The sequence below is a fragment of the Xiphophorus hellerii genome, chromosome 10 (assembly GCF_003331165.1).
Source record: "Xiphophorus hellerii strain 12219 chromosome 10, Xiphophorus_hellerii-4.1, whole genome shotgun sequence".
Classification (NCBI taxonomy): domain Eukaryota; kingdom Metazoa; phylum Chordata; class Actinopteri; order Cyprinodontiformes; family Poeciliidae; genus Xiphophorus; species Xiphophorus hellerii.
Window position 1 is genome coordinate 13543143 of NC_045681.1, and position 25354 is coordinate 13568496.

The 25354-nt window shown below is 41.0% G+C and overlaps 2 protein-coding genes across 9 annotated transcripts; one reads left to right on the plus strand and one right to left on the minus strand.

The window, feature by feature from the left end:
- Nucleotides 1–118: 118 nt before the first annotated feature.
- sgca (sarcoglycan, alpha) lies at nucleotides 119–5673 on the plus strand. 4 transcript variants are annotated; one of them, XM_032574505.1, is made up of 11 exons: nucleotides 119–899; nucleotides 1135–1266; nucleotides 1355–1506; nucleotides 2435–2501; nucleotides 2603–2804; nucleotides 2887–3055; nucleotides 3602–3810; nucleotides 3905–3931; nucleotides 4029–4202; nucleotides 4344–4370; nucleotides 4448–5673. In XM_032574505.1, exons 1-11 carry the CDS (start codon nucleotides 863–865, stop codon nucleotides 4452–4454), a joined length of 1203 nt encoding a protein of 400 aa, XP_032430396.1. In that variant the 5' UTR covers nucleotides 119–862; the 3' UTR covers nucleotides 4455–5673. The 4 variants fall into 4 exon arrangements, with proteins under 4 accessions (XP_032430396.1, XP_032430398.1, XP_032430400.1 ...); XM_032574507.1 differs by having other exon boundaries at nucleotides 122–899; nucleotides 2606–2804; XM_032574509.1 differs by lacking the exons at nucleotides 119–899; nucleotides 1135–1266; nucleotides 1355–1506 and adding an exon at nucleotides 1540–1561 and having other exon boundaries at nucleotides 2606–2804.
- Nucleotides 5674–5711: 38 nt separating this feature from the next.
- Nucleotides 5712–25209, minus strand: col1a1b (collagen, type I, alpha 1b). 5 transcript variants are annotated; one of them, XM_032574500.1, is made up of 51 exons: nucleotides 24992–25209; nucleotides 22998–23189; nucleotides 22443–22462; nucleotides 22245–22280; nucleotides 21518–21610; nucleotides 21225–21293; nucleotides 21088–21132; nucleotides 20739–20792; nucleotides 20435–20488; nucleotides 20265–20318; nucleotides 19998–20051; nucleotides 19858–19911; nucleotides 19741–19785; nucleotides 19574–19627; nucleotides 19429–19473; nucleotides 19262–19315; nucleotides 18348–18446; nucleotides 18179–18223; nucleotides 17994–18092; nucleotides 17838–17891; nucleotides 17643–17750; nucleotides 16940–16993; nucleotides 16735–16833; nucleotides 16581–16634; nucleotides 15898–15996; nucleotides 15756–15809; nucleotides 15453–15506; nucleotides 15285–15338; nucleotides 15114–15167; nucleotides 14961–15005; nucleotides 14774–14872; nucleotides 13675–13782; nucleotides 13011–13118; nucleotides 12035–12088; nucleotides 11841–11894; nucleotides 11632–11739; nucleotides 11412–11465; nucleotides 10804–10857; nucleotides 10541–10702; nucleotides 10357–10464; nucleotides 10120–10227; nucleotides 9987–10040; nucleotides 9770–9877; nucleotides 9615–9668; nucleotides 9411–9518; nucleotides 9122–9175; nucleotides 8841–8948; nucleotides 8328–8607; nucleotides 8028–8218; nucleotides 7701–7943; nucleotides 5712–6783 (listed from the first exon to the last, which is right to left on the minus strand). In XM_032574500.1, exons 1-51 carry the CDS (start codon nucleotides 25071–25073, stop codon nucleotides 6637–6639), a joined length of 4341 nt encoding a protein of 1446 aa, XP_032430391.1. In that variant the 5' UTR covers nucleotides 25074–25209; the 3' UTR covers nucleotides 5712–6636. The 5 variants fall into 5 exon arrangements, with proteins under 5 accessions (XP_032430391.1, XP_032430392.1, XP_032430393.1 ...); XM_032574501.1 differs by lacking the exons at nucleotides 11412–11465; nucleotides 11632–11739 and having other exon boundaries at nucleotides 6605–6783; XM_032574502.1 differs by lacking the exons at nucleotides 16581–16634; nucleotides 16735–16833; nucleotides 16940–16993; ... (1 more) ...; nucleotides 17838–17891; nucleotides 17994–18092 and having other exon boundaries at nucleotides 6605–6783.
- Between the last annotated feature and the right edge of the window lie 145 nt (nucleotides 25210–25354).

Below are 25354 nucleotides of genomic sequence, written 5' to 3' on the forward strand. Positions count from 1 at the left end.
AATGACGTCTCGCTCACGTCAAACCCTCTCGACCAATAGCGCGCCTGTTATTTGCAGCTCAGATTGTTGCTTCCTGCATTGTGCATCTTCACCGACAGACATGTTCAGTGCTGCAGGCCGTCACTAGAAAGCATTGTCTTTATGTTCAGCTTTAAAACAGGGCTCACCAGACTCGGTGTTAAAAAGTTGCCCAAAGGGTTGTTTTCATTTCGAAGCTGCGCCATATTCAAGATGCATCATATATTAATTTATATGAGGAGTTACATGTTCTTTCTATCCTAAACTTGCATGTCAAGGCATCAGGTGACGACCAATAAGCAGTCAAAACGTACTGGAGTCAAGAACTACAGACTGACAAGTGACTTTATATTCTTCCTCCCTGGTCTCAGTATTTTGTTGGATCTGCTTTTAGCTTCAGGTCTTTTGGATACATCTCTCAGCTTTGTAGTTCTAGAAACTGAAATCTTTGCTCATTCTTTTTTTTTTGTACTAAATAATTCAAGCCTTGTTAACTTTGGTGAAGATCCAGATTTGGAGTCTATAGCAGGCTTTGATCGGAACCATTTCATTTCAACAGTCCTCAGGGTCATTGATCTGGTGGAAGATGAACCTCCACCTCAGTCTAAAATCTTTTGCTGCCTCTTAACAGTTTTCACATGTAGAACAAGCAAACAGACAAAAAAAAAAATGTGTTGTTTTTCCCTCGTCAAATATTCACTACAGTCCTCAATTTACAGACAGACGCCAGCACGGATGTTGTTAGGTGAGTGAGGCAAAAATAACTTTGGCGTGAGTTTAACTGTGGCAACTCCCCGCTTGCCCCCTCTGCATTTGGCTCCGTCAGTCAAAGGCCAAAAACAAGATGGCGGGATTCAGGAGCTGGCTTTTCATTTCAGCAGGCAAGTTTAACTCTGAAACGTTAAGTTTCATGTAGTTAAAGAAACCAAAAATGGGCTTCATGTCTTACATTTAAGTCTGTGTTATTGAATGGAAATATTACCCGTGATATCAGCCATGCAGTGATGTGACTAAACAACTGACCTGCTTTAGTCATTTTTTATGATTTTGGCAAATATTATTATTATTATTTTTTTAAATTATGTCTTGTTTTTGTTTTGTTTTACTTCCACTCAGTCTTCGCTGCCAGCTTGTGTGGGATCAGTGCCGAAATCAAATTGACCACTTCTGTGGGGAGGTTGTTTACATATGAAGTGATGAGAGAAACTTTCCAGAGGGACTTCGATTCCTACTCGCTAAAACTCTACAGTAAGTCTTGATGCGCTCATTTTTAACAATAGACAGCGAAAAATACATTTTTCTCACACTGCCACATCTATTTTTACATGGTCTACAGCCGGCGTCCTCCATGATGACCCCATGATTTTTAAGTGCAACCAGCAGTATTTTCCTGACCTCCCAGAGTGGCTCCGCTTCATCCAAAGGCATCCCAGTGAAAATGGCTTCCTGTACGGCACACCAACGTCTCCGGGAAAAACCTTCATTGAGGTCTGGAGTTTTTCTGTACCAACATCAAAAACAGCTAGAGACAATTAGAATGGCAGTAAGTGTCAAGCTGTCAAATCTGTAGAGATAAAATGTTTGGGCTGATTCTCCAGCAGCTATTTTAAGATTAGATTAAAAAAGAAAAAAAACACAACTTGTAAAACCTCTTTAAAGAAAAAATCTAAAAGTATCTCAAAGTATCTGTAGTTTTAATTAAATAGAATATATTAATAGATAAAAATAAGTTTTTCTGGTTAAGTAAAGATGAAAGCCACATATCTAGTTCAAACAGATAAACTCAAAATATGAGTGAAAACCATATTATTCATGGGCTTTTCAATGCTGTTTTTTTTAAACCTGGGGACTACTTCAATTAATGTTAAAACTCAAAAATGTAACTGGCAAGTTTGAATTTATTGCGTTTGTGTCAAAACTATAATTACAGACTCAAACATATGCATACACATTCTAATAATTGGGTAAATGTTCTATAGCAGATTTCAGAGAAATCACACATATTTTGTGGTAATCTAAAAACTTCTGGCTTAATTCTGTCTGGATATTTGATGAAACTTCTTGTCCGAACTGGTGGAGTTCCTTCTGGTTGAATTCCTGGTATATATTGTGTTTTTAAGCTCAGTCTATAAAAACTGTCAGATGACGGTTTAAGGAATCCATTGTAAGCCTCCCAGAACTAGGTTTAATGTGTGTGACAATCGGTCCCAAACTGAAAGTAAATTAGTTTGGATGGTCAGGATGAACTTTAAATTCAAATCTGTCATAATCTGTAAAATGTTGGTGGAAACCAGAGTGAAACCAGCTTCACATCGACTGAGTGAGAAGGTACCAACTAAGAAACCACTGAACTCTACAGAGTTCTACATTAAAAAAAATAGCTAAAGTTAACAGATTTGTCATTAATTTCCTCCAGATTTTTGCAGTCAACAAAAACAGTTATGACACAGGAAGAAACCTTCTCGTCATCAAGGCTGTTCCAGGTACGTATGTTTTTTTGTTTATGGAAGTCTACAGACAGCAATGTGTGAGGCAGGAGAATATGAGGAGATGTGGAAAAAAATAAAATCCAAGCTTTACCTAGCAGAGAAGATGCTGCCCTATCAAGCGGAGTTCTTCATCGAGCTGAGGGAGATTGAGAAGGTGCTGCCCTCTTCTGTTCAAAGTGAGATAAAGCAGGATCTGCAGAAGCTGTGGAACAATGAGGCGCTGGAAATTGTCAACATTACCAACGCCCTCGACCGCGGAGGCAGAGTTCCCCTCCCTCTTGCAGGACACTATGAGGGGTAAACAGAGTCATCTGTACAAAAGCCAAAAAAAAGCTCTGAAATCTGTGTTTCTGTTTATTCAAAATCTGTCTTGTCTTAGTGTGTATGTGAAGGTGGGGTCAAAGAAGTACTTCTCCAGGTGTCTGCAGAGGGTGATGACGCCAGAGTACCAAAGGCAGTGCGCAGCAGGGGACAAAGTGAAGGTACCTGGAGAATGCCACTTCTGCAAAATCCCCAGCAACTGCATCACCTGGTGCAAGACGAAGCTGGTAAGAGGAAAAACTCCCTTCACCAAGATCATCCCTTTAGTTGTTTTGAAGCATAATGTTTGAACTGTATATCAATAAGTAAATAACTAAATATTCATAAGATAAGAGATAGGAAAACATAATATTCAACTTGGCCTTTTTTGTTAAAGTTTTAAGACAAATGCTTGGGTCTAAACAACCTTCCAAATCAACTAAAGAATGACCTCCTCATAAAAAATAAAAAGTTTTGGAATCACCTACCCAGAGTTCAGACTTAAATCCAACAGAAAATATTTTGGGGTTATCTGAATGAAGCTGTATTTGTCACAATCTGATAGATATAAAGAATTTTACCAGAAGACCAAATGCTGAAACTAATCACTTCAAGAAAGTATTAAAAGTGTCCCATTATGGCATATTTCTTATTCTGAGATAAATTAGATGTATCAGATGGTAAGCCAGTTCTTTAAGTCCATTCCACAAGAAGTAAACACTTCGCCATCATTCCATGTTTGTTCCTCACAGTTACTATGACTAGATGTCATACTTGGTTGTCTCCCTCTGCAGTTTGACCGAACAAAGATGGAGCCTGCTCCGCCTGCTCCGACAATGGGCTCTGGAATATTAGAGGACGGGGGTTACTTCGACCCTCCAGAGTCTCCCCCGAGCAGAGACTATTTCCCAGATTACATTGTGACTGTGATTGTGCCCCTGATCATTGCCTTCCTTCTGTGTCTGCTGCTGGCCTACATCCTGTATGGCAGGCGTGAGGGAGTGTAAGTATTCGTTTTGAATGCCCAAACTAAAAATGAGAAATGATGGTTTACATTTATGTAATGTTTGTTTGTTTTTTTTTCATTTTGTTTTTAGTGCAAAAAGGAATGCAAAAACAGACAAGTAAGTAAACTTACTTTTCAAAATCTAAAAAAAAGAGGACGTGAACGCTTTTGCAAGATACAACACGAACCTCAATATGATGCTCTGCTTTCTGCAGCATCCAGCTGTACCATCAACAAACCATCCATGGGAACACTGAGGAGCTGAGAAGCATGGCTGCCCAACGAGGGGTCCCTCCTCCCCTCTCTACGCTCCCCATGTTTAACAGCCGCACAGGAGAGAGGGCGTCACCGGTGCAGTCAGACAGCATCCCTCTCATCATGGCCCAACAGTGAGAAACTCTCCTGCTAGCTGCAATTGTTCTGAGCTGCAACAGCCTTCCTAATTTCCGCCGTTTGATAAACACGTTAAAGTTGGTGATGAGTTTGTGTTTCTTTTGTTATGATGTCTCACTTTTCTGCTGTTCTCACAGGGATCCTTACAGTGACACACTGCCCAGGTAAACCAAATCACAACATTCACTTCATTCGCTAACACCGATAACTCCATTCCTTCTCATGTCGTCCTTGTTTGCAGGAAGTGATGTCGGTCAGAGATAAAGCATCTTTGAAGCTCCGCAAAGTAATTAACTTTGCTTCATATACATAAGTTTTGGAATGACCTATTTGCAGCACAATTAACCAAACAACCAGTTTATCATATTGTTATTTGCTGTTCATGATTTGTGCTTGTGTTTTCATTTTTTTTTTTTAGCTTATTCTATGTTGTTTTGTCCATTTCAAGACTTATTTCTTGACCTTTGAACTTGTTCTTTGTAGTAATCAAATTATTATGTTCACTATTATTGTCAAATGATCCCATCCTCTTGAGCGCATGAAGAATACTTTTTCAAATTAGGCGGATAAATGATACCCGCAACCAAAATTATTGCTTTGACATTAGATTGTCGTCTGCATCTAAGCATTCATATTCAGTCCCCGACAGAAACCTCTAAATAAAATCCAGTGCAATAAATTGTTAATTTATAAAAAGTGTTCACCAGTGTTTAATTGCATCATGAAGACCAGGGAACACAGCAGAAATATCAAGAACAAAGTTGTGGAGAAATTTAAAGCAGGGTTAAGTTATGAAACAATATTCTGAGCTTTGAACATCTCACTGGTTTAAATCTGTCATAAGTCTGACTGATAAAGCAAGGTTTTTTTTTCATTGCTCTGTATAACCTAATAATAAAATAAACACGTTTGTGTTTGTATTTTTGTGGCGCCATAGTTGTTATAGCACATAATAGCCACCAGGTGGCTGTCTTTTCCCTTCGGTAAAAACAAAAGCTTTATCTTCTTTAGACATCTTTGGTCTTCTGATAATGAAAGATATTCTTCTGCAGGAGGATTAACCAAGGTTGCAGATGCAGCTATGCCACTAGCAAAGCTGATGACTGGAGAATTTAAACTAAAAGTCATTTTTTTCAATCAGATGTTGGCCTTGTTTTCACTGCTGCTTGTCAGAAGCAGAAACTGCTTCACTGCAACACAAAATGTTTATGTAGCTTTTTGTCAAAGGCCTCGCTCTCTTAAGAGTATAAAACATGGTCTTAAATGCAAGACATAAATCTAAGTTTTAACAACAGTGAAAACTCTGCCACCAAGTAGACCACTTCACATGCTTTATTTCAGCACCCAAAATAATTAAAAACATCTTGATTTATTATACATGTACAAAATAAGTACAGAATCTCTCCTTGAAACCATGAAAGTCGGTCTGCTTCAATTTCCATTTTTAAGAAACTCTCTGCAAAAAAAGACATCAATGAAACATAAACAACCGGGAAGATGTGTGCTGTTCTTTTGAGTGTTTTTTCTTTCTTTCTTTTTTTCAAGGATATTTAAGGAGTTTTCAAACACTGAACATGTGGGCGGGGAAGTCACTCGCTTGTATCTACAAAGACACGAATTGCATGCATCACACCTGCAGCAATCGCCTCTGTCATCAAACCAACACTCAAAGAAGAAAACAATTGCACTGCATAGACAACAAGACAATGAGTGAATTTAGTAGCACCAAAGTTCTGCAGGCATTAGTGGCAACAATTACAGTATGAGAGTGAGAGTTTGATCATCAAATACTGATAACTGGACCTCATTGGATTAGTAATAGCACCTTTAAATGGTTTAATGTCCCCCGATAGGCAATTTCTAAAGAAAAATTGGGGGTGACTCTGAGGTAGCCATCTATATATTGCAGTGAAGGTAAGTTTAATTGTCTTGTTCTTTTGTTGGTCCAAAATTCAGGTGTTTTTCATATGTATTTAGATCAACAAGACACTCCACACTTTTTACAATTTATTTAACACCAGGAAAATGGTACATATCATTTGTTGTTTTCAAAGTCCTTCTGCAGTGGTAGGAAATAGGTAAAAAGTCACCTGATTCTGTTTTCTTTTTTCTCTTATTTTTAATCATTTCCTTTGGGGAAATTTTACACATACGTACATTATTTTCTTGTTGCCAGTGGAATCAAAAAGTTTTATTTAAAGTGTCCTTGTGTGGTTGGTTTTCAGATGAAGTAGCAGTCCCAAAAAGCATCTCAGGGTTGGAAAAAAAATGCAGACACCGTCTTCAGTGGAGTGGTTTTAAAGCATTGTGGACCAATGGCGGCCGAATGAGTTTTGGTTGCATAGAAAAAAAAGAGGTTTTAGAGATGACTGCTAGAAAAAAACAACAATGTCATGTCCATGTTTCTTTCATTTTTTTGGTTTTTTTTTTTTACAAGAAGCAAACGGGGCCAACTTCAACGCCAAATTCCTGATCGGGTGCACCAACATCCATAGGAGCAATGTCAATGATGGGCAGTCGGGATGTTTTCGATGTCTTGTAGTCGATGACTGTCTTGCCCCATGTGCCAGTGTGTGACTATAGAGAGAAACAGAAAGAAAAAACAGACATAAGTCGCTAATAGCTTAATAAATACATAGAGAGGAACAGAAAAATCAGCTATCCAACTGATATATTCACTTTTGAATTTGATTAGTCATAGCTGGTGGCCTTTCAGGAACGATTAAGTTGGACAGAAATGTAAAATCCAAAATTCTTTTAGATGAATGAACTGGAAAAACTTGATGCCGATGCTACTTGGTTGCACTAACAACACTTTCCAATTTTATATGGTGCCTCAGGCTCTCAACATCATTTGGAGACCCGGTTGCTCTCTAAGGTTTCAAAGTATGAAACCTTAACTGAGCTTAAGATTGTGTTTAGGATAAAATACATTATTTCATTTGACTCAACATTATAGTTTTGGTTGAAAGATATGAGGACGGTGCCTTCTACCAGATATTTCTCATACTTTCTGTGTGGAAGTTGTTACTGAGAGGAAGATTAAATGTCATTGCTATGTGAAATATCACTTAGGTCAAATAAATGAGGCCAGAGAAAGCACTAAGACAGGAAGGAACCTAAAACAAACATGTATTTTCTTAAAGATATTCAGACATGTCTAGTTTATTTAAGCTGCTGGACAGCAAGAAAGAGCAAGACTTCACTAGAAAGCAAGAAGACTAAACAAAGCAAAGGTGCTTTTTTTATTTCATTGAGCTTACAACTCATGTTTGTTTGGGACATACTTGATTGGAAAAGCTCAAACTTTCTCCAGGTAAAGCAAAAGAAAGTGCTACTTTGCTGCTGCTAGCGACACTAACCATGCTAGCTAGTAATGCTAGTAAGTTCCTATACGCATCGTCTTTGATCTAAATCTTATTCAGATCACAAATTGGCCATAAATTTGTGTGAGTGTATAAATGTGAGTCAATACGAAGACAGAGGGAACTTACCGAGCAGCCATCCTCGCTGACGCTGTATGTGAAGCGGCTGTTGCCTTCGGCTCTGATCTCGACATCGTTGGAGCCCTGGAGAAGGAGGGCCTTCTTCAGGTTGCCTGCTGCAGAATCCATGTAGGCAATGCTGTTCTTGCAGTGATATGTCACGTTCTGTGAGGCCTGGTTGGACATCAGGCGCATGAAGGAGATCTGGATGTTGACGTCCTCGGGATCAGCTCCCTCGGTGCCATACTGGAACTGTGTGACGGGTAGAAGCAGAAGTCACTTTTTGATCGTACTGACTAAAAGTAATCACAGGGATTTTGTGACTGCGACTCTCACCTGGAATCCACCTGTCATGGACTCGCTGAACCAGATGTGCTTCTTCTCTCTGAGGTTCTTGCTGAGGTACCAGTTCTTCATGGGGATGTTGGAATCGATGGGGTAGACGCAGGTCTCTCCAGTCTCCATGTTGCAGTGGACCTGGATGGCGTCCAGAGAAGAGCCCTGGTTGGGGTCAACCCAGTATGTGCCTGTAATCGAGAAAAATAAAAATATAAGGAGGGTTTCAGGTTTGATCAAAATCTAAATCTGGTAAAAGGTACTAAAAAAAAAGGTCTATGAACTCTGATCCTCACTCACCGCTCTTCCATTCAGGGTGGCACATTCTCAGGTCACGGCACATGCGAGCAGGGCTCTTCTGGGAGCCGTCGGGGCTGCGGATATTCTCGACCTTCTGGGTCAGGGTCTTCAAGGTGGTGTCGACCTCCATGTCACGGTCGCGCATCATGTTGGGGTCATCAGCGCGGTAGCCACCACGGAGAGGATCTGGGCCCTTCTCCTGCTGGGGTGGTGCGACGAATTCAAAGGCACTGCCAGGGGCTCCAGGAGGTCCAGGGGGTCCAGGAGGTCCAGGAGGACCCTGTTTAGAGACAAGACAGTAATGAAATATGCAGACTTACAGCAGGGGTTCCTAAGGGCTTTTGTAAAAGTCACCCAGACATCTTAACTTGTCCCTAAAAGACTTCTTCCCAATGGAAAATGACTAGATTTGAAGAGGCCATTTGAAAAATCTTATATAGCTTCAGTTTCCTTCTGCTTTCGCAATGTTTACACCAATTTACTAGAAAGGTTTCTAATAGTAATGAAACTCACAGAAGGTCCCAACTCTCCATTGCGACCACGAGGTCCAGGGGGTCCGATGGGTCCGGGCATACCGTTCTGACCGTCCTTACCAGGGCTGCCGTTGTTTCCAGATGGTCCCTAAAATGAAAGACAAATCATTTATAAGCTTAACTTTGTTGATTATTAGTAGAGTTGATGCTTTGAGACGTTATCTTGAGACAATGAAGGAATTCCAAGTACTTTTGCTTCTTAGTAAAAGCTTTGTGGTATATTCAAATATTGGCATGGTGACGCAAAGCAGCTGGACTTACTCGGGGTCCAGCGGGTCCGGAAGCACCAGCGGGTCCTCTGTCTCCATGAACTCCCTGGTAGCAGGTAAAGATAAAGATGTTTTCATCATAATTAACATCATTAAAAGCTTTAAAACATCAATATGTGAGTAACTGATCAATATAAAGTGTTCAGTAGTGTGCTAATGTATCGAATATGATTGTCATGTCATGATATGTGGAAATGAATGCCTAAGGTATCATAAATCTCTTAGAGGAGATATGTTTTTTTTTGTTTTCCAGCAATGTATAAGTGGTAGTAGAGACTCACAGGAGGTCCAGGCAGACCAGGCTGTCCGCTGAGTCCTCTGTGTCCCTTGTGGCCTCTATCTCCAGCCTCACCAGCCTCTCCTCTGTCTCCCTTAGCACCAGCAGGGCCCTGAAAATTCCCAAAGATGCCATGACATGTTAATGCACAACTCTGAGACCTAACATGGATAACTGGGATTCATATGCTATAGATTGATGAACTTACAGAAGAACCACGGGGCCCACCAATACCAGCAGGACCAACGGGACCAGCAGGACCCTGAGGAAGGAAATAGGTTTAATACAAAAAAAAAAGACACACACACAGAAGTTTGGGACAAATTTAATTTAAAAAAAGCACCAGCATGAATGGGGACTTACACTCTCTCCGCGTTCACCGCTTTTGCCGGAGGGGCCGACACCTCCGGGGGCTCCAGGAGCACCAGGAGGTCCAGGGGGTCCAGCCATGCCACTCTCACCACGGTCTCCCTATAAAGCATATGTCTGTTAGCCAGGCAGCTAAGATCTACATTTTCAGACGTATAAGGAAGAGTTCTCCATTTGTAGATATGACCCTTTTTAAAGAGTAAATGCTCACCTTGGGGCCAGGAGGACCGTCACGACCAGAAGCACCATCATGACCAGAAGATCCCTGCAGAGGAGCAGCAAAACTGGTTATTCAAAACTAATGGAAAGGAAATATCAAACAATAGTGATTTCAAGCTTCATACCTCACGACCAGCCTCTCCGGGGGCACCAGACAGTCCAGGGGGTCCAGCAGGTCCAGGGGGTCCACGCTCACCAACAAGGCCAGAAGGTCCCTGCTTACCAGGCTCACCCTAAAAACAACAGGGAATTGTTTTTTGTCAGGCAGGGAAGTGCCTAGTGAACGGCTTTAGAGAGTTTAAGTTAAATTTAGCACTTACATCAAGATTTAGAAAATAAGAACAGATGTCGAGAATACTCACAGCGGGGCCAGGGATACCAGAGGAACCACGCTCTCCACGCTGTCCAGTGAGACCTACAATACCTCTCACTCCAGCAATACCCTGGGGTCCAGGCAGACCGGGGGCACCCTAAACAGAGGGACACGGCAGTCAGTGGGGTTGAGTCATGCGCAAAACGAATGGCGGTAAAGTGCAGAGTACTTACAGGGGATCCGTCAGAGCCAGGGGATCCCTTTTCTCCACTGGGACCAGGAGCACCGGCAGCACCAGACTCACCAGGGCGACCAGCAGGGCCGGTCTCACCACGGGATCCTCGGGGTCCGTCCTTTCCAACAGGTCCGGAGGGTCCAGGGGGTCCAGCAGCTCCCTAGAATCACGCCACAAGGTCACAGTAAGACAGAAGAACTCCATTAGCTTTCACTCTACGGCCATGTAGAAGCTAATTTACGTGATGATTCTAAAACTCACAGAGGGGCCAGGGGGGCCAACTCTGCCGGCAGGTCCAGGGAAACCAGTAGAACCCTATGGAGACACACAGATATGACGAGACATTAAATTTAACTGGAAACATAAAGTGAGAAAATTTAAGCTAAGATACTACAGGAGATATTTTCTACAACAAAATATGATAGGCTATTGTCCAGTTTTTGGTTGTTGAATTTTGTCTTTTGACAACTGAATTTAAATAGAAATAGAGAAATAAATAAACTTTTACAATACATACAATTTTTTTTAAATACTTCCCAAATTTAAAGGCAGTTGCTATTTCAGTACAAATTATTGAAAGAACCTTGCTAAACCCTATTGCTAAAATTTTGAAACACTTTAATACAGAACTGGACTGTCCTGCATCAGAACAGACCCCATTTTTTTTTGTTGTTTTTGTTATCAAAAACTCAACAAATCAGGAGTGCAAATAAAAAAGGCACATAATCCAGAAATGTAATCTTTTGCCATATTGGATTTCATGGAGTCCACGTGTTTCCTAGCACTCCTGTATTATTTTTCTTTAGATGAAGAACCACTAGTTACAGGTATGTTTTCAGGAATTGCTCTATATTTGCACGTTGACTTACAGGAGGTCCAGCACCACCACGAGCACCTTTGGGTCCAGTAGCACCAGCAGGTCCCTGTTGAACAAAAATGTATAAAAAAAAACTATCAGAAAATAAGACAGCAGTTATAAAAACCTCTTGAAGGACACAATGTCACGTCAATACATTGCTGTTTAATTATATTATTTTATATTGGGTTACATGGTTACGTGCTATTTATGCTGAATGAAGAGTGACAAACCTGAGGACCGGAAGATCCGACAGGTCCAGGAGGTCCAGCAGAGCCGGCGTCTCCCTTTGGTCCGGTGTCACCACTCTCTCCCTTGGCACCAGGCTGACCATCAGCACCCTGAAATGGGAGGAAAAGGTAAAAAAATAAAATAAAAAATTGGAGTCCATGTTTTGGTCGCACATGAATTCAGTCTGTACTCCGATCTGCATTTTACTTACAGGAGGTCCAGCGAATCCAGCAGGTCCAGCAGGTCCAGACTCTCCACGCTCACCCTGTTGGAGTCATCAGTAAGGTCAGTTCAGTCTCTTTGGACATGCTGCATCCCTCATCATGCACTGAGGTCTCACATTCTTTTTAATTAATCAAGGCCACTGCAGCAATCTAAGGACGTTGTGTTTAGAAAATAACTTACAGGGGAACCACGAGGACCAGAGGGTCCAACGACTCCAGAGGGACCAGACTCTCCCTAAAACCGGAGGAAAAGAAAGTCAGTAGACAAAATAACAATAAATCATAAAAACAAATACAAGACACATTCACTTACAGTATATATGAATGATGCAGTATGTTGACAGACTAAATTTAGAAATTTGTCTGAGAGTGCTGTAATATATTTTTTTAATTGCTCATCAACTTGAACACAGTGATTATTACTGGTCCTAAGGAGTCCCTTGGGGGTGCCATTTTGAGATCCATGCTCTTCACCCTCTTCATAAATCATCTTGGTGATAACATCCTAAATGCTCTTAACATAAGCAGCAAAAACCTTCAGACTTTTCCAGTCTGCCTTTGATGTTCTGGTAAGATTATTGCAATTGAGGTTGGCATTCAATGCAGAAAAATAAAAATAAATTCTAAAATGGCAAAGAGTCTAAATTTCCTAAAATAAACATTGTTTAAGGGCAAATTGAAAATTCTAATCAGTAAGAACGGTTAAGGCATTAAAACTGTTTAGAATTTACAATTTAAGACCAACATTGTTTGGATTTTTACACAATTATGCTAAATATTAGCTTTGTTTTTTGGGGATACTGTTGTATTTATGATTGTTTGATTGCAATGTATAATCTCAACCTGGATATAAGAATATCCATGAATAAAAATAAAAATAGTGTAATAAAATAATTGGTGAGGAGAGATTTTAGTTGCACATGGTGCTACAATAGCAGACTAGTACATTAACTATGCTTTATTGTTTATATTGCAACATAAATTACATACATTTGCTGTTTGTTAAACATAGTTTAAGAGGATTCAAAACAATACCATATTTAGATTGTTTTTCTGTATATGTGAGAAAAAAACAACTTGAGAAGCAGATGTAGACTGGTGGAAAGGTTTGAAACCAGATACATGCGGATGAAGATAAACATTACCCTTGATCTTACCTTCTCACCCTGAGAACCAGGAGGTCCAGGAAGTCCAATAGCACCAGTCAGACCACGCACGCCATCTTTGCCAGCGGCGCCGTCAGAACCCTTAGCACCACCGTCTCCCTAAACAGAGAAAAGTGTCGTTGAACAGTTGAATGTGAAAATCAATGCTAGCTGGACTAACAAACTGCAATATAAATGGATTTTTTTTAAAAAAAAGGAGTTAAGATTCTTCAGTGATGAACTCTTAACACAGTTTAGGGTTAACCGGGTTAACCATGCTGGTCATACTATTATCCAGGCCTACTGGTGTATATTAGAACCCCAAGTTTGACACATTTATTATGATAGTTCATAACAATTATAACAACAAATTTGTTATTATTGTGACAACAAAAAAAAAATTCCAACAGCATATCTCCATTTCTAACATCTAAGAGTGATATTATTTAAATGCCAATCAATAAGTCAGTATAACACTGATATCTTGACTTTATCAGAGGCATATTGGGTTACTTATTAAGTTTTGGAAATATTTTTCAAAGAAAGATAAAAACCCATTAGCTTACACTAAGTTTATACAATGCAAATATTACAAGAAAGTAAAACAAAGTGAAAGTTTTAAATGCTGTCACACAGCAGAATTAACCTATCCAAATGGTTTGGCTGTTATACTCACTCTCTCTCCCTTTGGTCCAGGAATACCGGCAGATCCTCGCTCTCCAGGCATACCCTGCATACCAGGGAGTCCCGCACTACCGGGGGCGCCACCAGCTCCAGGCTCTCCCTGTGCAGGGAAAAAGAAAGAAAATACATTTTAATCACCCCCTATATAGGACTCGGATGAGGCAGATCAGGACTTTGGAGACCGAGTGCAGTTTGAAGTTTGTTCTTAGAAGTTGCAATTTACTGAATTTACCCCGTTGCTGCCCCCAGTGGCAGGCATTGTCGCAATCTGTGAAGGGTTTTTACAGAACCCGCACCACAGCAGGGATGCAAAACAAACGGGAAACTCCAGCTCACATTTACAGATATCTGGTAGATCTTTGTAGAAATGCTCAAGTCTTGCACACAGTAAGCATTTTACTGTTTATTATTCTCCAGAGATTTTATATGATACCCCATTTCCACTGACTGTTGTTGACATGAACATTATTTTTCAGAGTCACACAACTAAGAGAAGATAATAGAAAACTCATTTAAAATGCTAATTTTCAGACGCGGTGCAAAATGAGCCGGTGGTTTGATCGATATTTGATCAGCATGAATGTGGATGCGCGTTCCATATTTTTCTGAAAAACATCAAATGAACATCACAGGCTGAGCTGAATAAATAGGAAGTGACACCCATGTGAACACACTTGTTTCCCTAGCATACCTGTTTTGTTCCCAATAAAAAGCTTAAAAGGTAGAAAATTCCCCTTTTTTCTACAAGAATCAACAGGATTCTCCAATAATCTCGTTTGTCATTTTGGTTTTGGTCTCTGCTTATCAGAGGCTCCCATCACGACCCATTTTAACATATCCTGGAGGTTAAAAGCCATTAATGGTCTCACTTAATATATATCAATTTATTTTAAATCCAGACCCAGGGTGTTCACTTGTTGCATTTTTTGATTCCTATAAATCAGAAACATCTGAACTGTATTTCCCTTTCCTGATATTTGCAGGTGTTTCTGCTGTTTACTGCCCTTAATCTACATATTTCACAGAGGCCAAGACTCTTCCAAGTCTGAGCTGTAAAATTTTCTGTCCAGCTCTTTTTATTTTTACCATACCTTAGGTCCATCGTTTCCACCAGCACCAGGGGAGCCACGGGATCCAGTTGGACCGGCAGGCCCGGGACCACCACGCTCACCAGGGAAGCCTCTGTCACCCTGGAGGAAACGCAGAGAAAGCATTAGGCTTTTTTCTGTTTACTGTAAATATAAAAACAGGATGTCCATCAGAAAAAGAGGGGCTTACTCTGGGTCCAGATGGGCCAGGTGGTCCGGCCTCTCCAGGAACGCCCTGATCAGAAGCAGCAGAAAGAGCAATTATTGTTGGGTCTAATTTTGCTTTGTCCAAATGATTTGTTACCAATAGTTCAGATGTAGCCATGAATGGTGCAGATCATACCTGCTCGCCAGGCTTGCCACTCTCACCAGTAGCACCTTGGGGTCCAGGAAGACCCTGCACAATAATTAAAGATGCAGTTGAACGTATGAATTATAAAGTGGAACATATATCCAAAGACAAACCGACAAAAAAACAAATCATTTTAGATGATGGAAGGCTTCAAAAACTCACTTGGAATCCTGGTGCACCAGATGGTCCCTGCTCTCCTTTCTCTCCAGCAGGTCCCTGTAATCAGAGATTGGAGAATTTTTTTTTATATATTATTGTTTTATATTCCTAATAAAAAAAGATCAAAATGATCTTTTTTATGCTTAAAAATAATGGAGGCAAACTGCTTACACCAGGTCCAGAAGGTCCGGGAGCTCCAACATCACCATCTTTACCTGGAGCACCCTGAACGGAAGAAGGTCAAAATATTTATTAAATGTTTCTGCGCTCATATTTCAACTTCAATTCATTTATGTTTGTTTGCTTTATGGTATGGCGCAGAAAACACAATTTAATGCAGACTTTCCAATCTAAAGCACGCTTATTCTGATTTAGTCCTAACTTCAAGAGGTTCAGTTAAATCCATCTAATTTATCATCACTTTAGAGTTCATTGAAAATAGTAAAATAAAATAAAAAAGCCTGTAGTACTTACAACTGAGCCACCAGCTCCACCAGGTCCTCTCTCGCCAGGTTTACCAGATTCGCCCTGGTCACACAAACAGAGTTCACACACTCACAACCCAAGGATACCATCAATCCCCTTAAAGACACGGTACGGTGAAGGGTTCACTCACAGCGGCTCCCTTGGGTCCGGGGAATCCCATGACTCCGGGCTGTCCTCTGGATCCAGAGGGGCCAGGAGGTCCGGGGCGGCCATCTTGACCAGGAGCACCCTAGTGGTCAGGAGTGGAGAGGAAATGTTTTATTTTATTTTTTTTTAAAAAAGCATTTAGGTTGATTCGTTTTTAAAGCTGGCAAAAGGACATTGCATTGTGTTTTAATATTGGCTGAGACACTCATCTGGATCTCATTTAGGTCTTGTAAAACCCAAAGACTGTAAATCTTTGCTCACATCTTCCTCTTAGGTTATTTGTTCTGCTATTTCTTCATTCTTCAGACAATAAGTGTGCTGGGGAGAACACGAACGCCTCACACTCGTGTATGAGAGCGACCTTCTTTAGATCTCTTGAAAATGTCCTTATAGGATTATAGATTTTATTTAAAGAGGTGAAGCAACCATGGTCACCAAACTAAGAGATTCTTCAATGAAGGATCTTATTTTGCTAATTTAGAAACTGAGCAAGCTAATACAAATGCTGACTGTGTTAAACCGTAAAGAGATCAGAAACTAGCCTGTTTTGGGGTTTTTTTCCACTCTGGTCTGGACAGAGATTCATATGTGATTCTATTCTAAAGTATTGAAGGAACTTTAACTAGAAATCTGGTCAAATCTTTAGAAGTTATCATCAGTACTTACAGCAGGTCCGACTTTGCCGTCAGGGCCGGGGCTTCCGGGGCTACCGGTCACACCCTAAAGAGGAGGAGCAAGTTAAAATTCATTTGTGTGTATTTTTCTTTCTTTTCATCTCATTGCATTAAACAGAGTTGTTCCAGTTTGTCTCAAAGCTCACCTTTGATCCTGGAGCGCCAGGAGCGCCGGAGCTTCCGCCCTCACCGGTGGCTCCCTGAGATCCCATTGGTCCGGGGGCACCGCGCTCACCTGGGGCGCCCTGTTACAAAGGTCACAAAGAGTCAGAAATCACATCCAGTACATTTTGTTATTTTTATGACGTTCTGTACCAGGGGTTTGCAAACACTTGCTCCTGGTTCATTTACCTTTCCACCAGCAGCTCCATCAGAACCAGGGAAACCGCGAGCACCGGGGGCGCCCTGGGAGAAAAAGAGAAAAAGCACCAAACAGGTCAGTAAACGTGGTCAAACATGGTATTCCCAAAGCAGCTCCGGGAATAAAGTGATTTTAAAGGGACTACAGACACTTTTACATGAAATTAGTACTACAACATGCCTGCAAGTCTATTTGCAATTTCGAGTTTTTTGATTGAGCATGAAATGCATCGTCTCAGATGTGAACATCAGATGCAAGGTGATTCTGGGAAGAGGATAATTTAACCACCACAGAACACAACCTTGTCCACATTGTTGTATTTTAGTCTTCAAAATTAAATAACTTAATTTGGCCATCCAGTGGCTAAAGCTGAGACAGTTAAAATATAGCAAGTTGCTAGATATGTGTTTTTAAGGTAGTTTTTTTTTTCTGTCTCTGTGTTGGAACTGTAAAGAAATAATTAATATGGGGGGGAAAGATGAAAAAAAATGTAACTACAAAAATAATTTTAAAAAGCAAGTAAGTATTGCAACATCCAATTCCACAACATTGCTTTCTGTTCTTCTTTTATTTGGATTCGTCACATCTGTTTTCACATTGTAGCATTAGAACTGCTACAAAGTGAAAACAGGAATTCAAGGGTGACCAACAACAACAATAGAGAAATAAATAAGGGGTGAAATAAAAACATACACGCTCTCCAGGGGGTCCACGGGGTCCGGCACCACCAGGCTCTCCACGAGGTCCTCGCTTTCCCTCCTCACCAGAGGGGCCAGAAAGTCCCTGAAGTCCAGCTGGGCCCTGGAAGAGAAGGAACCATCTTATTCACCCATGAAAGAAAAGGCTGTGTGGTTCTCATTTTTCTGTCAATCGTGGTTTCAAACTTACAGGCTCACCCTTGGCACCAGCCTCTCCCTTAGGACCTGGAGGACCAGGCTCGCCCTGTTGGCAGAGAAACACATTTCACTTATTCCGTCCAATCACTTCCGATCTCTGTGACACTGACCGGGAGACATTTTTGCGCACGATATGCCGTCCACTCACATTGTTACCCTTGGGACCGGGAGCACCAGCGCCTCCCTGAGCTCCAGCAGGACCACGGTTACCGGGGAAACCAGGAGCACCAGCGATACCGGGAGCGCCCTGCGTAAAAAAACAAGTCGGAGTGTAAACAATCAAAAATGATTAAGCAGAATGAAGCTGATCAGTGCGTCTTGTGCTCAACTTACATTAGCACCTTTAGCACCAGGCTGACCATCAGATCCAGGAGAACCCTGTTGGGGAAATTCATGGAGAAAAAATGTTTGAAATCTACTTTAAAATGTTTCCATGCTGATTGTTTTTGTTTGTTTGTTTGTTTTAAAGGCAGTCAGGCTGATTAAAGGTTCTGTTACTCACAGCAGGTCCAGCGGGTCCAGCAGGTCCTGGGTTACCGGGCTCACCACGGGCTCCCTGGGGTCCCTCAGATCCACGACCTCCGGCAGGACCGGTCTCACCCTGTCAGAGGGAAGGAAGCAACACCAATAAAGAAATCAGTATCAGTAAATTCAATAAATTGAAAATCAAGTAAGTGTCATGAAAAATGAGCAATATGTGTTTGAGAAAAGGACTTCCTGGCTTATTATTAAACATGAAACAGATGCAGACTTTAAAAAAAAAAAACATTAATGCCAAAATATAGACAAGGGTTCTAATAAATGTATTTGAACACATTTAGTTCTATTTACCCATTTAAAGTCAATGTGCAGTTTGTAAGGTCTAAGCGCAAAAATGTGATAGAATAATTACAACCTGCACCTAAATAAAAACAAGATTTTTATTAGCCATGTTATCAAAGCCAAGCAAGTTATTGCTGTTCCGATTCCTTTTTAACTCCAGGAAGTGGAATATCAAAGGGAAGGAGTTCTAAAATGCTTTGTAAATGGAAAGCGACTGAGGGAAAGAGTCCAGCTGGGGTCCGATGATGTTTTCTGATTGCTGTTAGGATCAGTGAACCCCGAGATGGCTGGCAGTCAAACACACTGTTTAATTAATCCATCATATCCTTACTTAAAAGTTATAGTTTAAGTTTGTCCTGCAAAAATTAACAATTCCCCCGACAGGGTTGGATCCACAAGGTTGTGTGGAGATAAACACCATCACTGAGATCAGAACCGAGGTTAAGTAGTATCTAATGATGTGTTTTCCTTCATTCAGAGGAAAACATTTGAACACTAAGACTTAACTGGTGAAATGGAAACAAAACCTCTGACTATTTTTAGTTGTTTTTTTTTTCAGTTAAATCTGGAAAATATATGACCTATTTGACTTGCCTTAGCACCGACAGCACCGGGGAATCCAGGGGGTCCGGCAGATCCAGTGGGTCCCTAAACATCAGGATTGGACACAGATCATTAGAGGAGTACGGTCTGAAAAGGCAAAACTTTCTTTCTTTTTATGTAGAAAAGTAAAAAGAAAGTTTCAATCATTGAAAACTTACGGGAGGACCAGCAGGGCCGGTGTTGCCATCGTTACCACGAGCACCCTGCATGGAAGAGCAAACAGATTTTGCTCAGCTCGCGTGCTTTTTGCACGCGAGTTGAAGAAGGTTTAAGGTTAGAAAGCGCAAAAATGTCGGTGCTTACAGCAGGGCCAGCAGATCCAGGGCGGCCTCTCTCACCAGGAAGACCACGGGCACCCTGCAAGAGAATAGAGAAAAGAACTGATCAACTTCTTCTCGTTTTTGCAGACCTCTTAGAATAAAGAGTAAATTGTAAATTGGCTCTTTAGGACGGTGCGACTAAAAACGTACCATGGCACCTGGGATGCCATTCTCTCCGGGGACACCAGGCTCTCCCTGCAAGACAGAAGTCAGCTTTTAAACAGCTGGAACGAGGCAAAGTGATCTAGATGGGAGAACGGGTCTTACCTTAGGACCAGCAGGTCCACCGTCTCCCTTGGCTCCATCAAGACCGGGGAAACCCTGCAGACAACATCGGGAATCATTAGTAGATCATGTTTCTGCTTGTGACCCTAATGCAGAAGCTGCAGATTAGCACTAAGACTCACTCTGTGTCCCTTGATGCCAGGCAGTCCAGGGGTTCCGGGGAATCCACGAGCACCCTGCAGGAAAACAAGAAGAAATCTGTCGTCATGGGAGTTTCCTAAACTGACAGCCGTCTCATGTAAATGAAAAGGAAGTGTGATCAGGGTTGAAAAACTAAGAACTACAAAAAAGAAGAAAAAAAAACAGCAATAAAATGAGCACAAATTTGCAAATGTGAACATGAACAGAAATTTTGGGTGAACGGTCAACGACTCGCTAATTTGGCTCACCTGAGGGCCAGCAGCTCCGCGCTCACCGGGGCGTCCAGCTTTACCAGCCTCACCCTTTTGAAGACACACAGACAGAAACAGGTTTTTCAAAACACAGGAAGGTGCTAGGCCAGGTAGTGAGAGGCGGTCTTAGCTGCAAGCACAGGTAAAAAGGAAACAGAATCACTCACATCATCTCCATTCTTTCCGGGAGGGCCTGCGGGACCGCGGGGACCCATTGGACCCTAAAAACACCAACAGATAATACCATTTATTCTAAAATGAAGAAAAGTGAACAAATGGTATGCAGAAGTAGACTAATAACACATGACGTAGTCAAATATAAGAAAAACGAAACATTGATTTGCCTCTAGACATAATCATGCTCATTTATGATGTTTGAGTCTTAAAAGCTGCAGTTTATAAACTGATGACGTTTCAATGACTGACACAGTAAGATTGGTATTTATCAAACCAGGTATAATGTGTACCTACCACAGCACCGGGCTCACCAGGCTCTCCTTGGGGCCCTGGGCTACCTGAAGGACCCTGAAAGACATCAAGAGAAAACATTTTTAACACATCTTATTCAAAGATGAGCTGAGTGATCCAAGTGGGGGAGAGGGAGGTAGTGGTGCATCAATAGCCACTTCTATAAATGTCTTGGCCAGAGACTCTTATGTTTCAAATACAGACCGAATTGACTTATTTATGCCAGTCAAGCCAGAATGGCGTCAGAGTAAAATTCCTGCTTTGTTCTTGGTGTCCCAACCAACTTATATGTTTTTGAAAACTTTCTGGGGAAGTTTGGAGGATTATGTATGTTTCTGATAAAAATGCTTACGGGTGGGCCGGGAAGACCAGGAGCACCACGGGGACCAGGAGGACCCTGTCAATGAAGAGTTAGAAAAATCAGACATCAATTTATCTTTCATTTTTGTATATTCTAAAAACATGGGTCACTTTATGAAAATTTCGTACAACTGGGCCGGGGACGGGTGGGCCGCTGGACTTGGAGGGGTCGAAGTAGCTCATTTGAGGAGAGAAGTTCTGTGAGGGGAGAAGACGAGGAAATTAGGTTACTTTTTCAGAATAGAAACATCTCAAAAAAATACTTGAAATAGTCCAGCCTCTCATAATCCTCTTGCAAATAGCAGAAATCTAAACGAGAGCAGTGTTTTTATCGATCTATCAATGCTTTAATCTGAAGGAAGGTTGCTGAATTAGGTCAACGCTTTAAGGTGTTTATTTTCAGATGAAACTCTGATACGTACTCCACCAAGGCCAGGGATGCCAGGGGGGCCAGGTGGGCCGGGCAAGCCAGGCGTTCCGGGGATTCCATCATTGCCAGGGAGACCAGGAAGACCCTGGGAAAAACAGCATTCCAGACATGTTACATGCCTCTCTATGCAGATGATGTTTTACTTTACTTTCAGAAGCCCAAAACATCACATCAGTGTCAGTACACCTTGAACTTCATATTTAATAACTTCAAAAAAGATCATAAACAGAATTATTTGTCCAATACAAGCACATTTCTGCTTAGAAAATGTAATTAACACTTTGTTATTAATGACCTTCACCTCATTTTAAAGATGACCCTCAATCACAGTCTCATTAACTCTCTTTGACCTCTTGAGCTAGTTAATAGTTACAGTTATAAGCCACAGCAGCTTTGTCAGCAATCATGTTGGTTTCTGACAGTTTTCATTCCTAATTCATAGAGCATATATTGCTCATATACATCTCTAACTTTTGGTCCAAACTAAAAAATCTTCTTGTAAATGTATTAAGTACAACATAATCAGCAACATGTAGAGCATGAACTGGGCTTAAATACCACAAGGTAGACGCACATAATGTTTCAGGAATCTCATCAGGATTGTCTAATATGCATATAAATAAATACTGGAAATTGTGCCTCAGACTTTTCTGCAATTATTTCTTCTCCCTTAGTTATAGTTATGATTAGACTACAAAACAAAGTAAAAAGAAACCTACCGGATCTCCTGTGGGGCCAGTGGGTCCCTTTGGAATCTATAAGTACATTTAAAAAACAAACAAAAAAAACATTTAAGCTATTATGTAATCTTGTTTGCAGGATGTAAAAGAATTTCTGGTATTAGAATATAATGTCATTGGACATGAATTTGGAATTGTTTTTCAACATTAATACAATTTTAAGAAAGGTTAAAATACCGTAGGTTCAGTGGGAGGACCTAAAAAAATCAAAGAAAAAAGAAAAAAGAAAGGTCAACAGCTAGCACATGATTCAATTCAAAATATTTAAAGACTAGCTGAAGTGTCAAGCTGCAGGTCCAAGCATGCATAGCAGATTTAGACATGAAGCAGGGACTGATTTTGTGTCCCTGCTTCATGTCATAACTGCATCATAACATGTGCAGTTATGATTTTGTCATAACTGCACTAAGAGCAACTTAAATAATTGAAAGGGGCAAAGGGGTGAGGAGCGTGATGGTTCTGCACAAACTGGCATGTTGGGAAAATGATAAACTCTCCATTAGAAAGAGGGTGTAATCCAGCATTTAAAAAGTTTGTTAAAAAGAACTCAGCAAAATGTGATCCAAAAGGGATTTTTTTCCCCCTATTTGAAATCCTCAGACAGGCGGGCAGGCAGGCAAACAGGCTGAGAGGCTCAGGTCCATTTGACATCTAGAGGCCAGAGGCAGCAGAGGAGCAAATCTAGGAGGTGGTGCAAGGCATGAATGAAACCATAAAACAGGTGAGCAGTACCCTCATCGGGGCAGACAGGGCAGCACTCTCCATCTGGAATGTAGGGGTCTTCACAATGGGACGTGTCGTCGCAGATCACCTCGTCGCACAGGATGGTCCCCATGTCGCACACGCAGATCTGGCAGGGTTCTGGTTTCCATACATCCTTGTCATTGTACGACTGTCCTTCTGATGTGCAGCTGCCAAATTGCTCTGAAAAATATATATATATATATATATTTGTGATGAAGTCAAGGATTTTGAGAATTTGACATTGTATTTACATTTTTACATGTAAGTACAAGTTAGATACTTAAATTCTCAGAACAAATGGACACATCTAGTTTAGAAGCATGTTGATAAACCCTATTTCAGGATATTTGCAACAAATTCTAATATTTGTGTAAAATCGAACAATACCCTTTTTTTCAAATCAATAATTAGGGGTGAAGAGATGCTAGCAAAAACCAGCAGGAAAATAAATTGATTTGTGTTATTGATCAAGACTATAGGTTACATCTTTCTCTACAAATCAATGGCCTTTGGGCTTAACACTTAACTTCCTCTTGGATCACTTCCTCTTAAGGCTGTCAAAGTACACTAGAAACTAAGCTACAACTTGTAACAATAAATGATGACAAAAGTTCATTTTGCAAACATTAAGCATTTCAATTCAAATAATACAGTTACATATTACTTCCCATGTGCTTAAGTAATCATTAGCATCCCTACAGATATTTTGGGAATAATTTAAATAAACAAACTTAATTGAAGTAAAACTTGCATGCTTTCTGAAAAACATCAACAGAGTTTTATTACTTTTTAAGTTAAAATAGGTTAACTTAAAAAAGATTCTTTTACAAACAGTTATTTGGCAATTTGATATCAAACAATGTGCAGAGCTTCACCTGGCTAACACGACAACTTGAAAAAGCAGAGCAAAAAACCAAAATTTAAAAAGATTATGCAAGTAAAACTGATGTAACCAGATGAAATGTGATATTAAAAGCCACTGAAATGCTAGACTTTTAAAAACAGTTTTGATAGAGCAGAATTGGGTTTAATCCACCCTTTGGCTGCACGCCTCTTTGGTGTCAGAAACGTAGAGCTCAATGAAGTGAAAAGTAGCTAAAGGATTATCATATGAAGGGTAATAGTTTTCCTCCTTGTAACTGTGGATAAACAAGCCTCAGCTCCAGATCCAGTAAAACATTCAAAAATGGACTGCTTCTTGATAACCAATTACAGTAGGTCCAATCACGTCTCAGAGTGATGGATTTTGCAGGCTAGGCATCAGGAGAGGAGAAGGTTAAAGCGTAGACGTGGAGTTCCAGGCCTCGCCACATGGCGTCACTATTGCTTTGCAAAAGAAGGCCTCCCTCGCCCTAATCCGGATGGTGATTAATTGACGTCTAGACGAACTTATTCCATTGTCGACGTCAGACTTTTGAGATTTTTCCATTGTCATTTTTTCCCTTAATTTGTTGCAATATTCTCTTAGTTTTAGACCCGAAGCTCTCCACAGATGTGTGTCTGCTCTTTATTGATGCGGTTTGAGGCTTTTGTCTCGGGGTGCAAGTTCCTGAACCGAAAGAACTCCTCACCAAATTCAGACTAAATATTGTTTAATTAAAATGTTTTTTCCCCCCTTTATATTTGTTTTCTTTTGCATGAGTTTCAACTCTGTCTGAACTCATGTCCTGCCACTGCGCAGAGATAAAACAGCTGCTCCCCTCAGGTTTGCACTCCAGTAGGACATGTGTCTGCACGCCAGAGAGATGGGGCAGGAAAAAAAGAAAACATTGTGGAAAAAAATGTCCAGTCTATAAGTTCCTATTCGCTTCCAGATCTCCAGAGGAGCCCGTGGAAAAAGAAAACACATTTCCCCAGTTCTGCCAGGTGGCGGGTCAAATATCCCGACTAGTTCCATCAAACTGCGCATCTTCTTGTGGACTTTCCACATCCCGAGAGGGCCACAAAGAAAAAGGAACACAATGTTTGAAAGGGATACTTACTATCATCCTCGCCTTGACCTCTCGCCAAAAGCACTGTTGCGCTGAGCAAAAGCGCTAACCGAATATCCACAAAGCTGAACATGTCTAAATATTAGACATGTAGATTCTTTGTGGCAGGGGGGGATCCTCTTTTTCCTCCTCAGACACCACTCATATAGGGCAGGGTCCGGTCTGTGCGTAACTCCAATCCAGACCCCAGCAGAAACTCCCTACTGCTTAAACAAATGACTTATCTTGGCTTTTATATGGCTGAGCTTTTGGGGAGGTGCCGTGCGCGCACCACATAACTTGTTGCATGTTCGGGGCGCAAAATCCCTCCTTCATCAGTGGGGAATGGGCCGTCTCAACAAAAAGCAATTCACG

Coding starts and splice junctions, on each gene's coding strand:
- sgca (XM_032574505.1), top strand. CDS start 863: ATGGCGGGATTCAGGAGCTGGCTTTTCATTTCAGCAG. Junction 1,267..1,354: donor CTACTCGCTAAAACTCTACA/GTAAGTCTTGAT, acceptor CATGGTCTACAG/CCGGCGTCCTCCATGATGAC. Junction 3,811..3,904: donor TATGGCAGGCGTGAGGGAGT/GTAAGTATTCGT, acceptor TTTTGTTTTTAG/TGCAAAAAGGAATGCAAAAA.
- col1a1b (XM_032574500.1), bottom strand. CDS start 25,073: ATGTTCAGCTTTGTGGATATTCGGTTAGCGCTTTTGCTCAGCGCAACA. Junction 14,873..14,960: donor CTGGCCCATCTGGACCCAGA/GTAAGCCCCTCT, acceptor CGTTTCCTCCAG/GGTGACAGAGGCTTCCCTGG. Junction 8,219..8,327: donor CCACCCTGAATGGAAGAGCG/GTGAGTGAGGAT, acceptor TCTCGATTACAG/GCACATACTGGGTTGACCCC.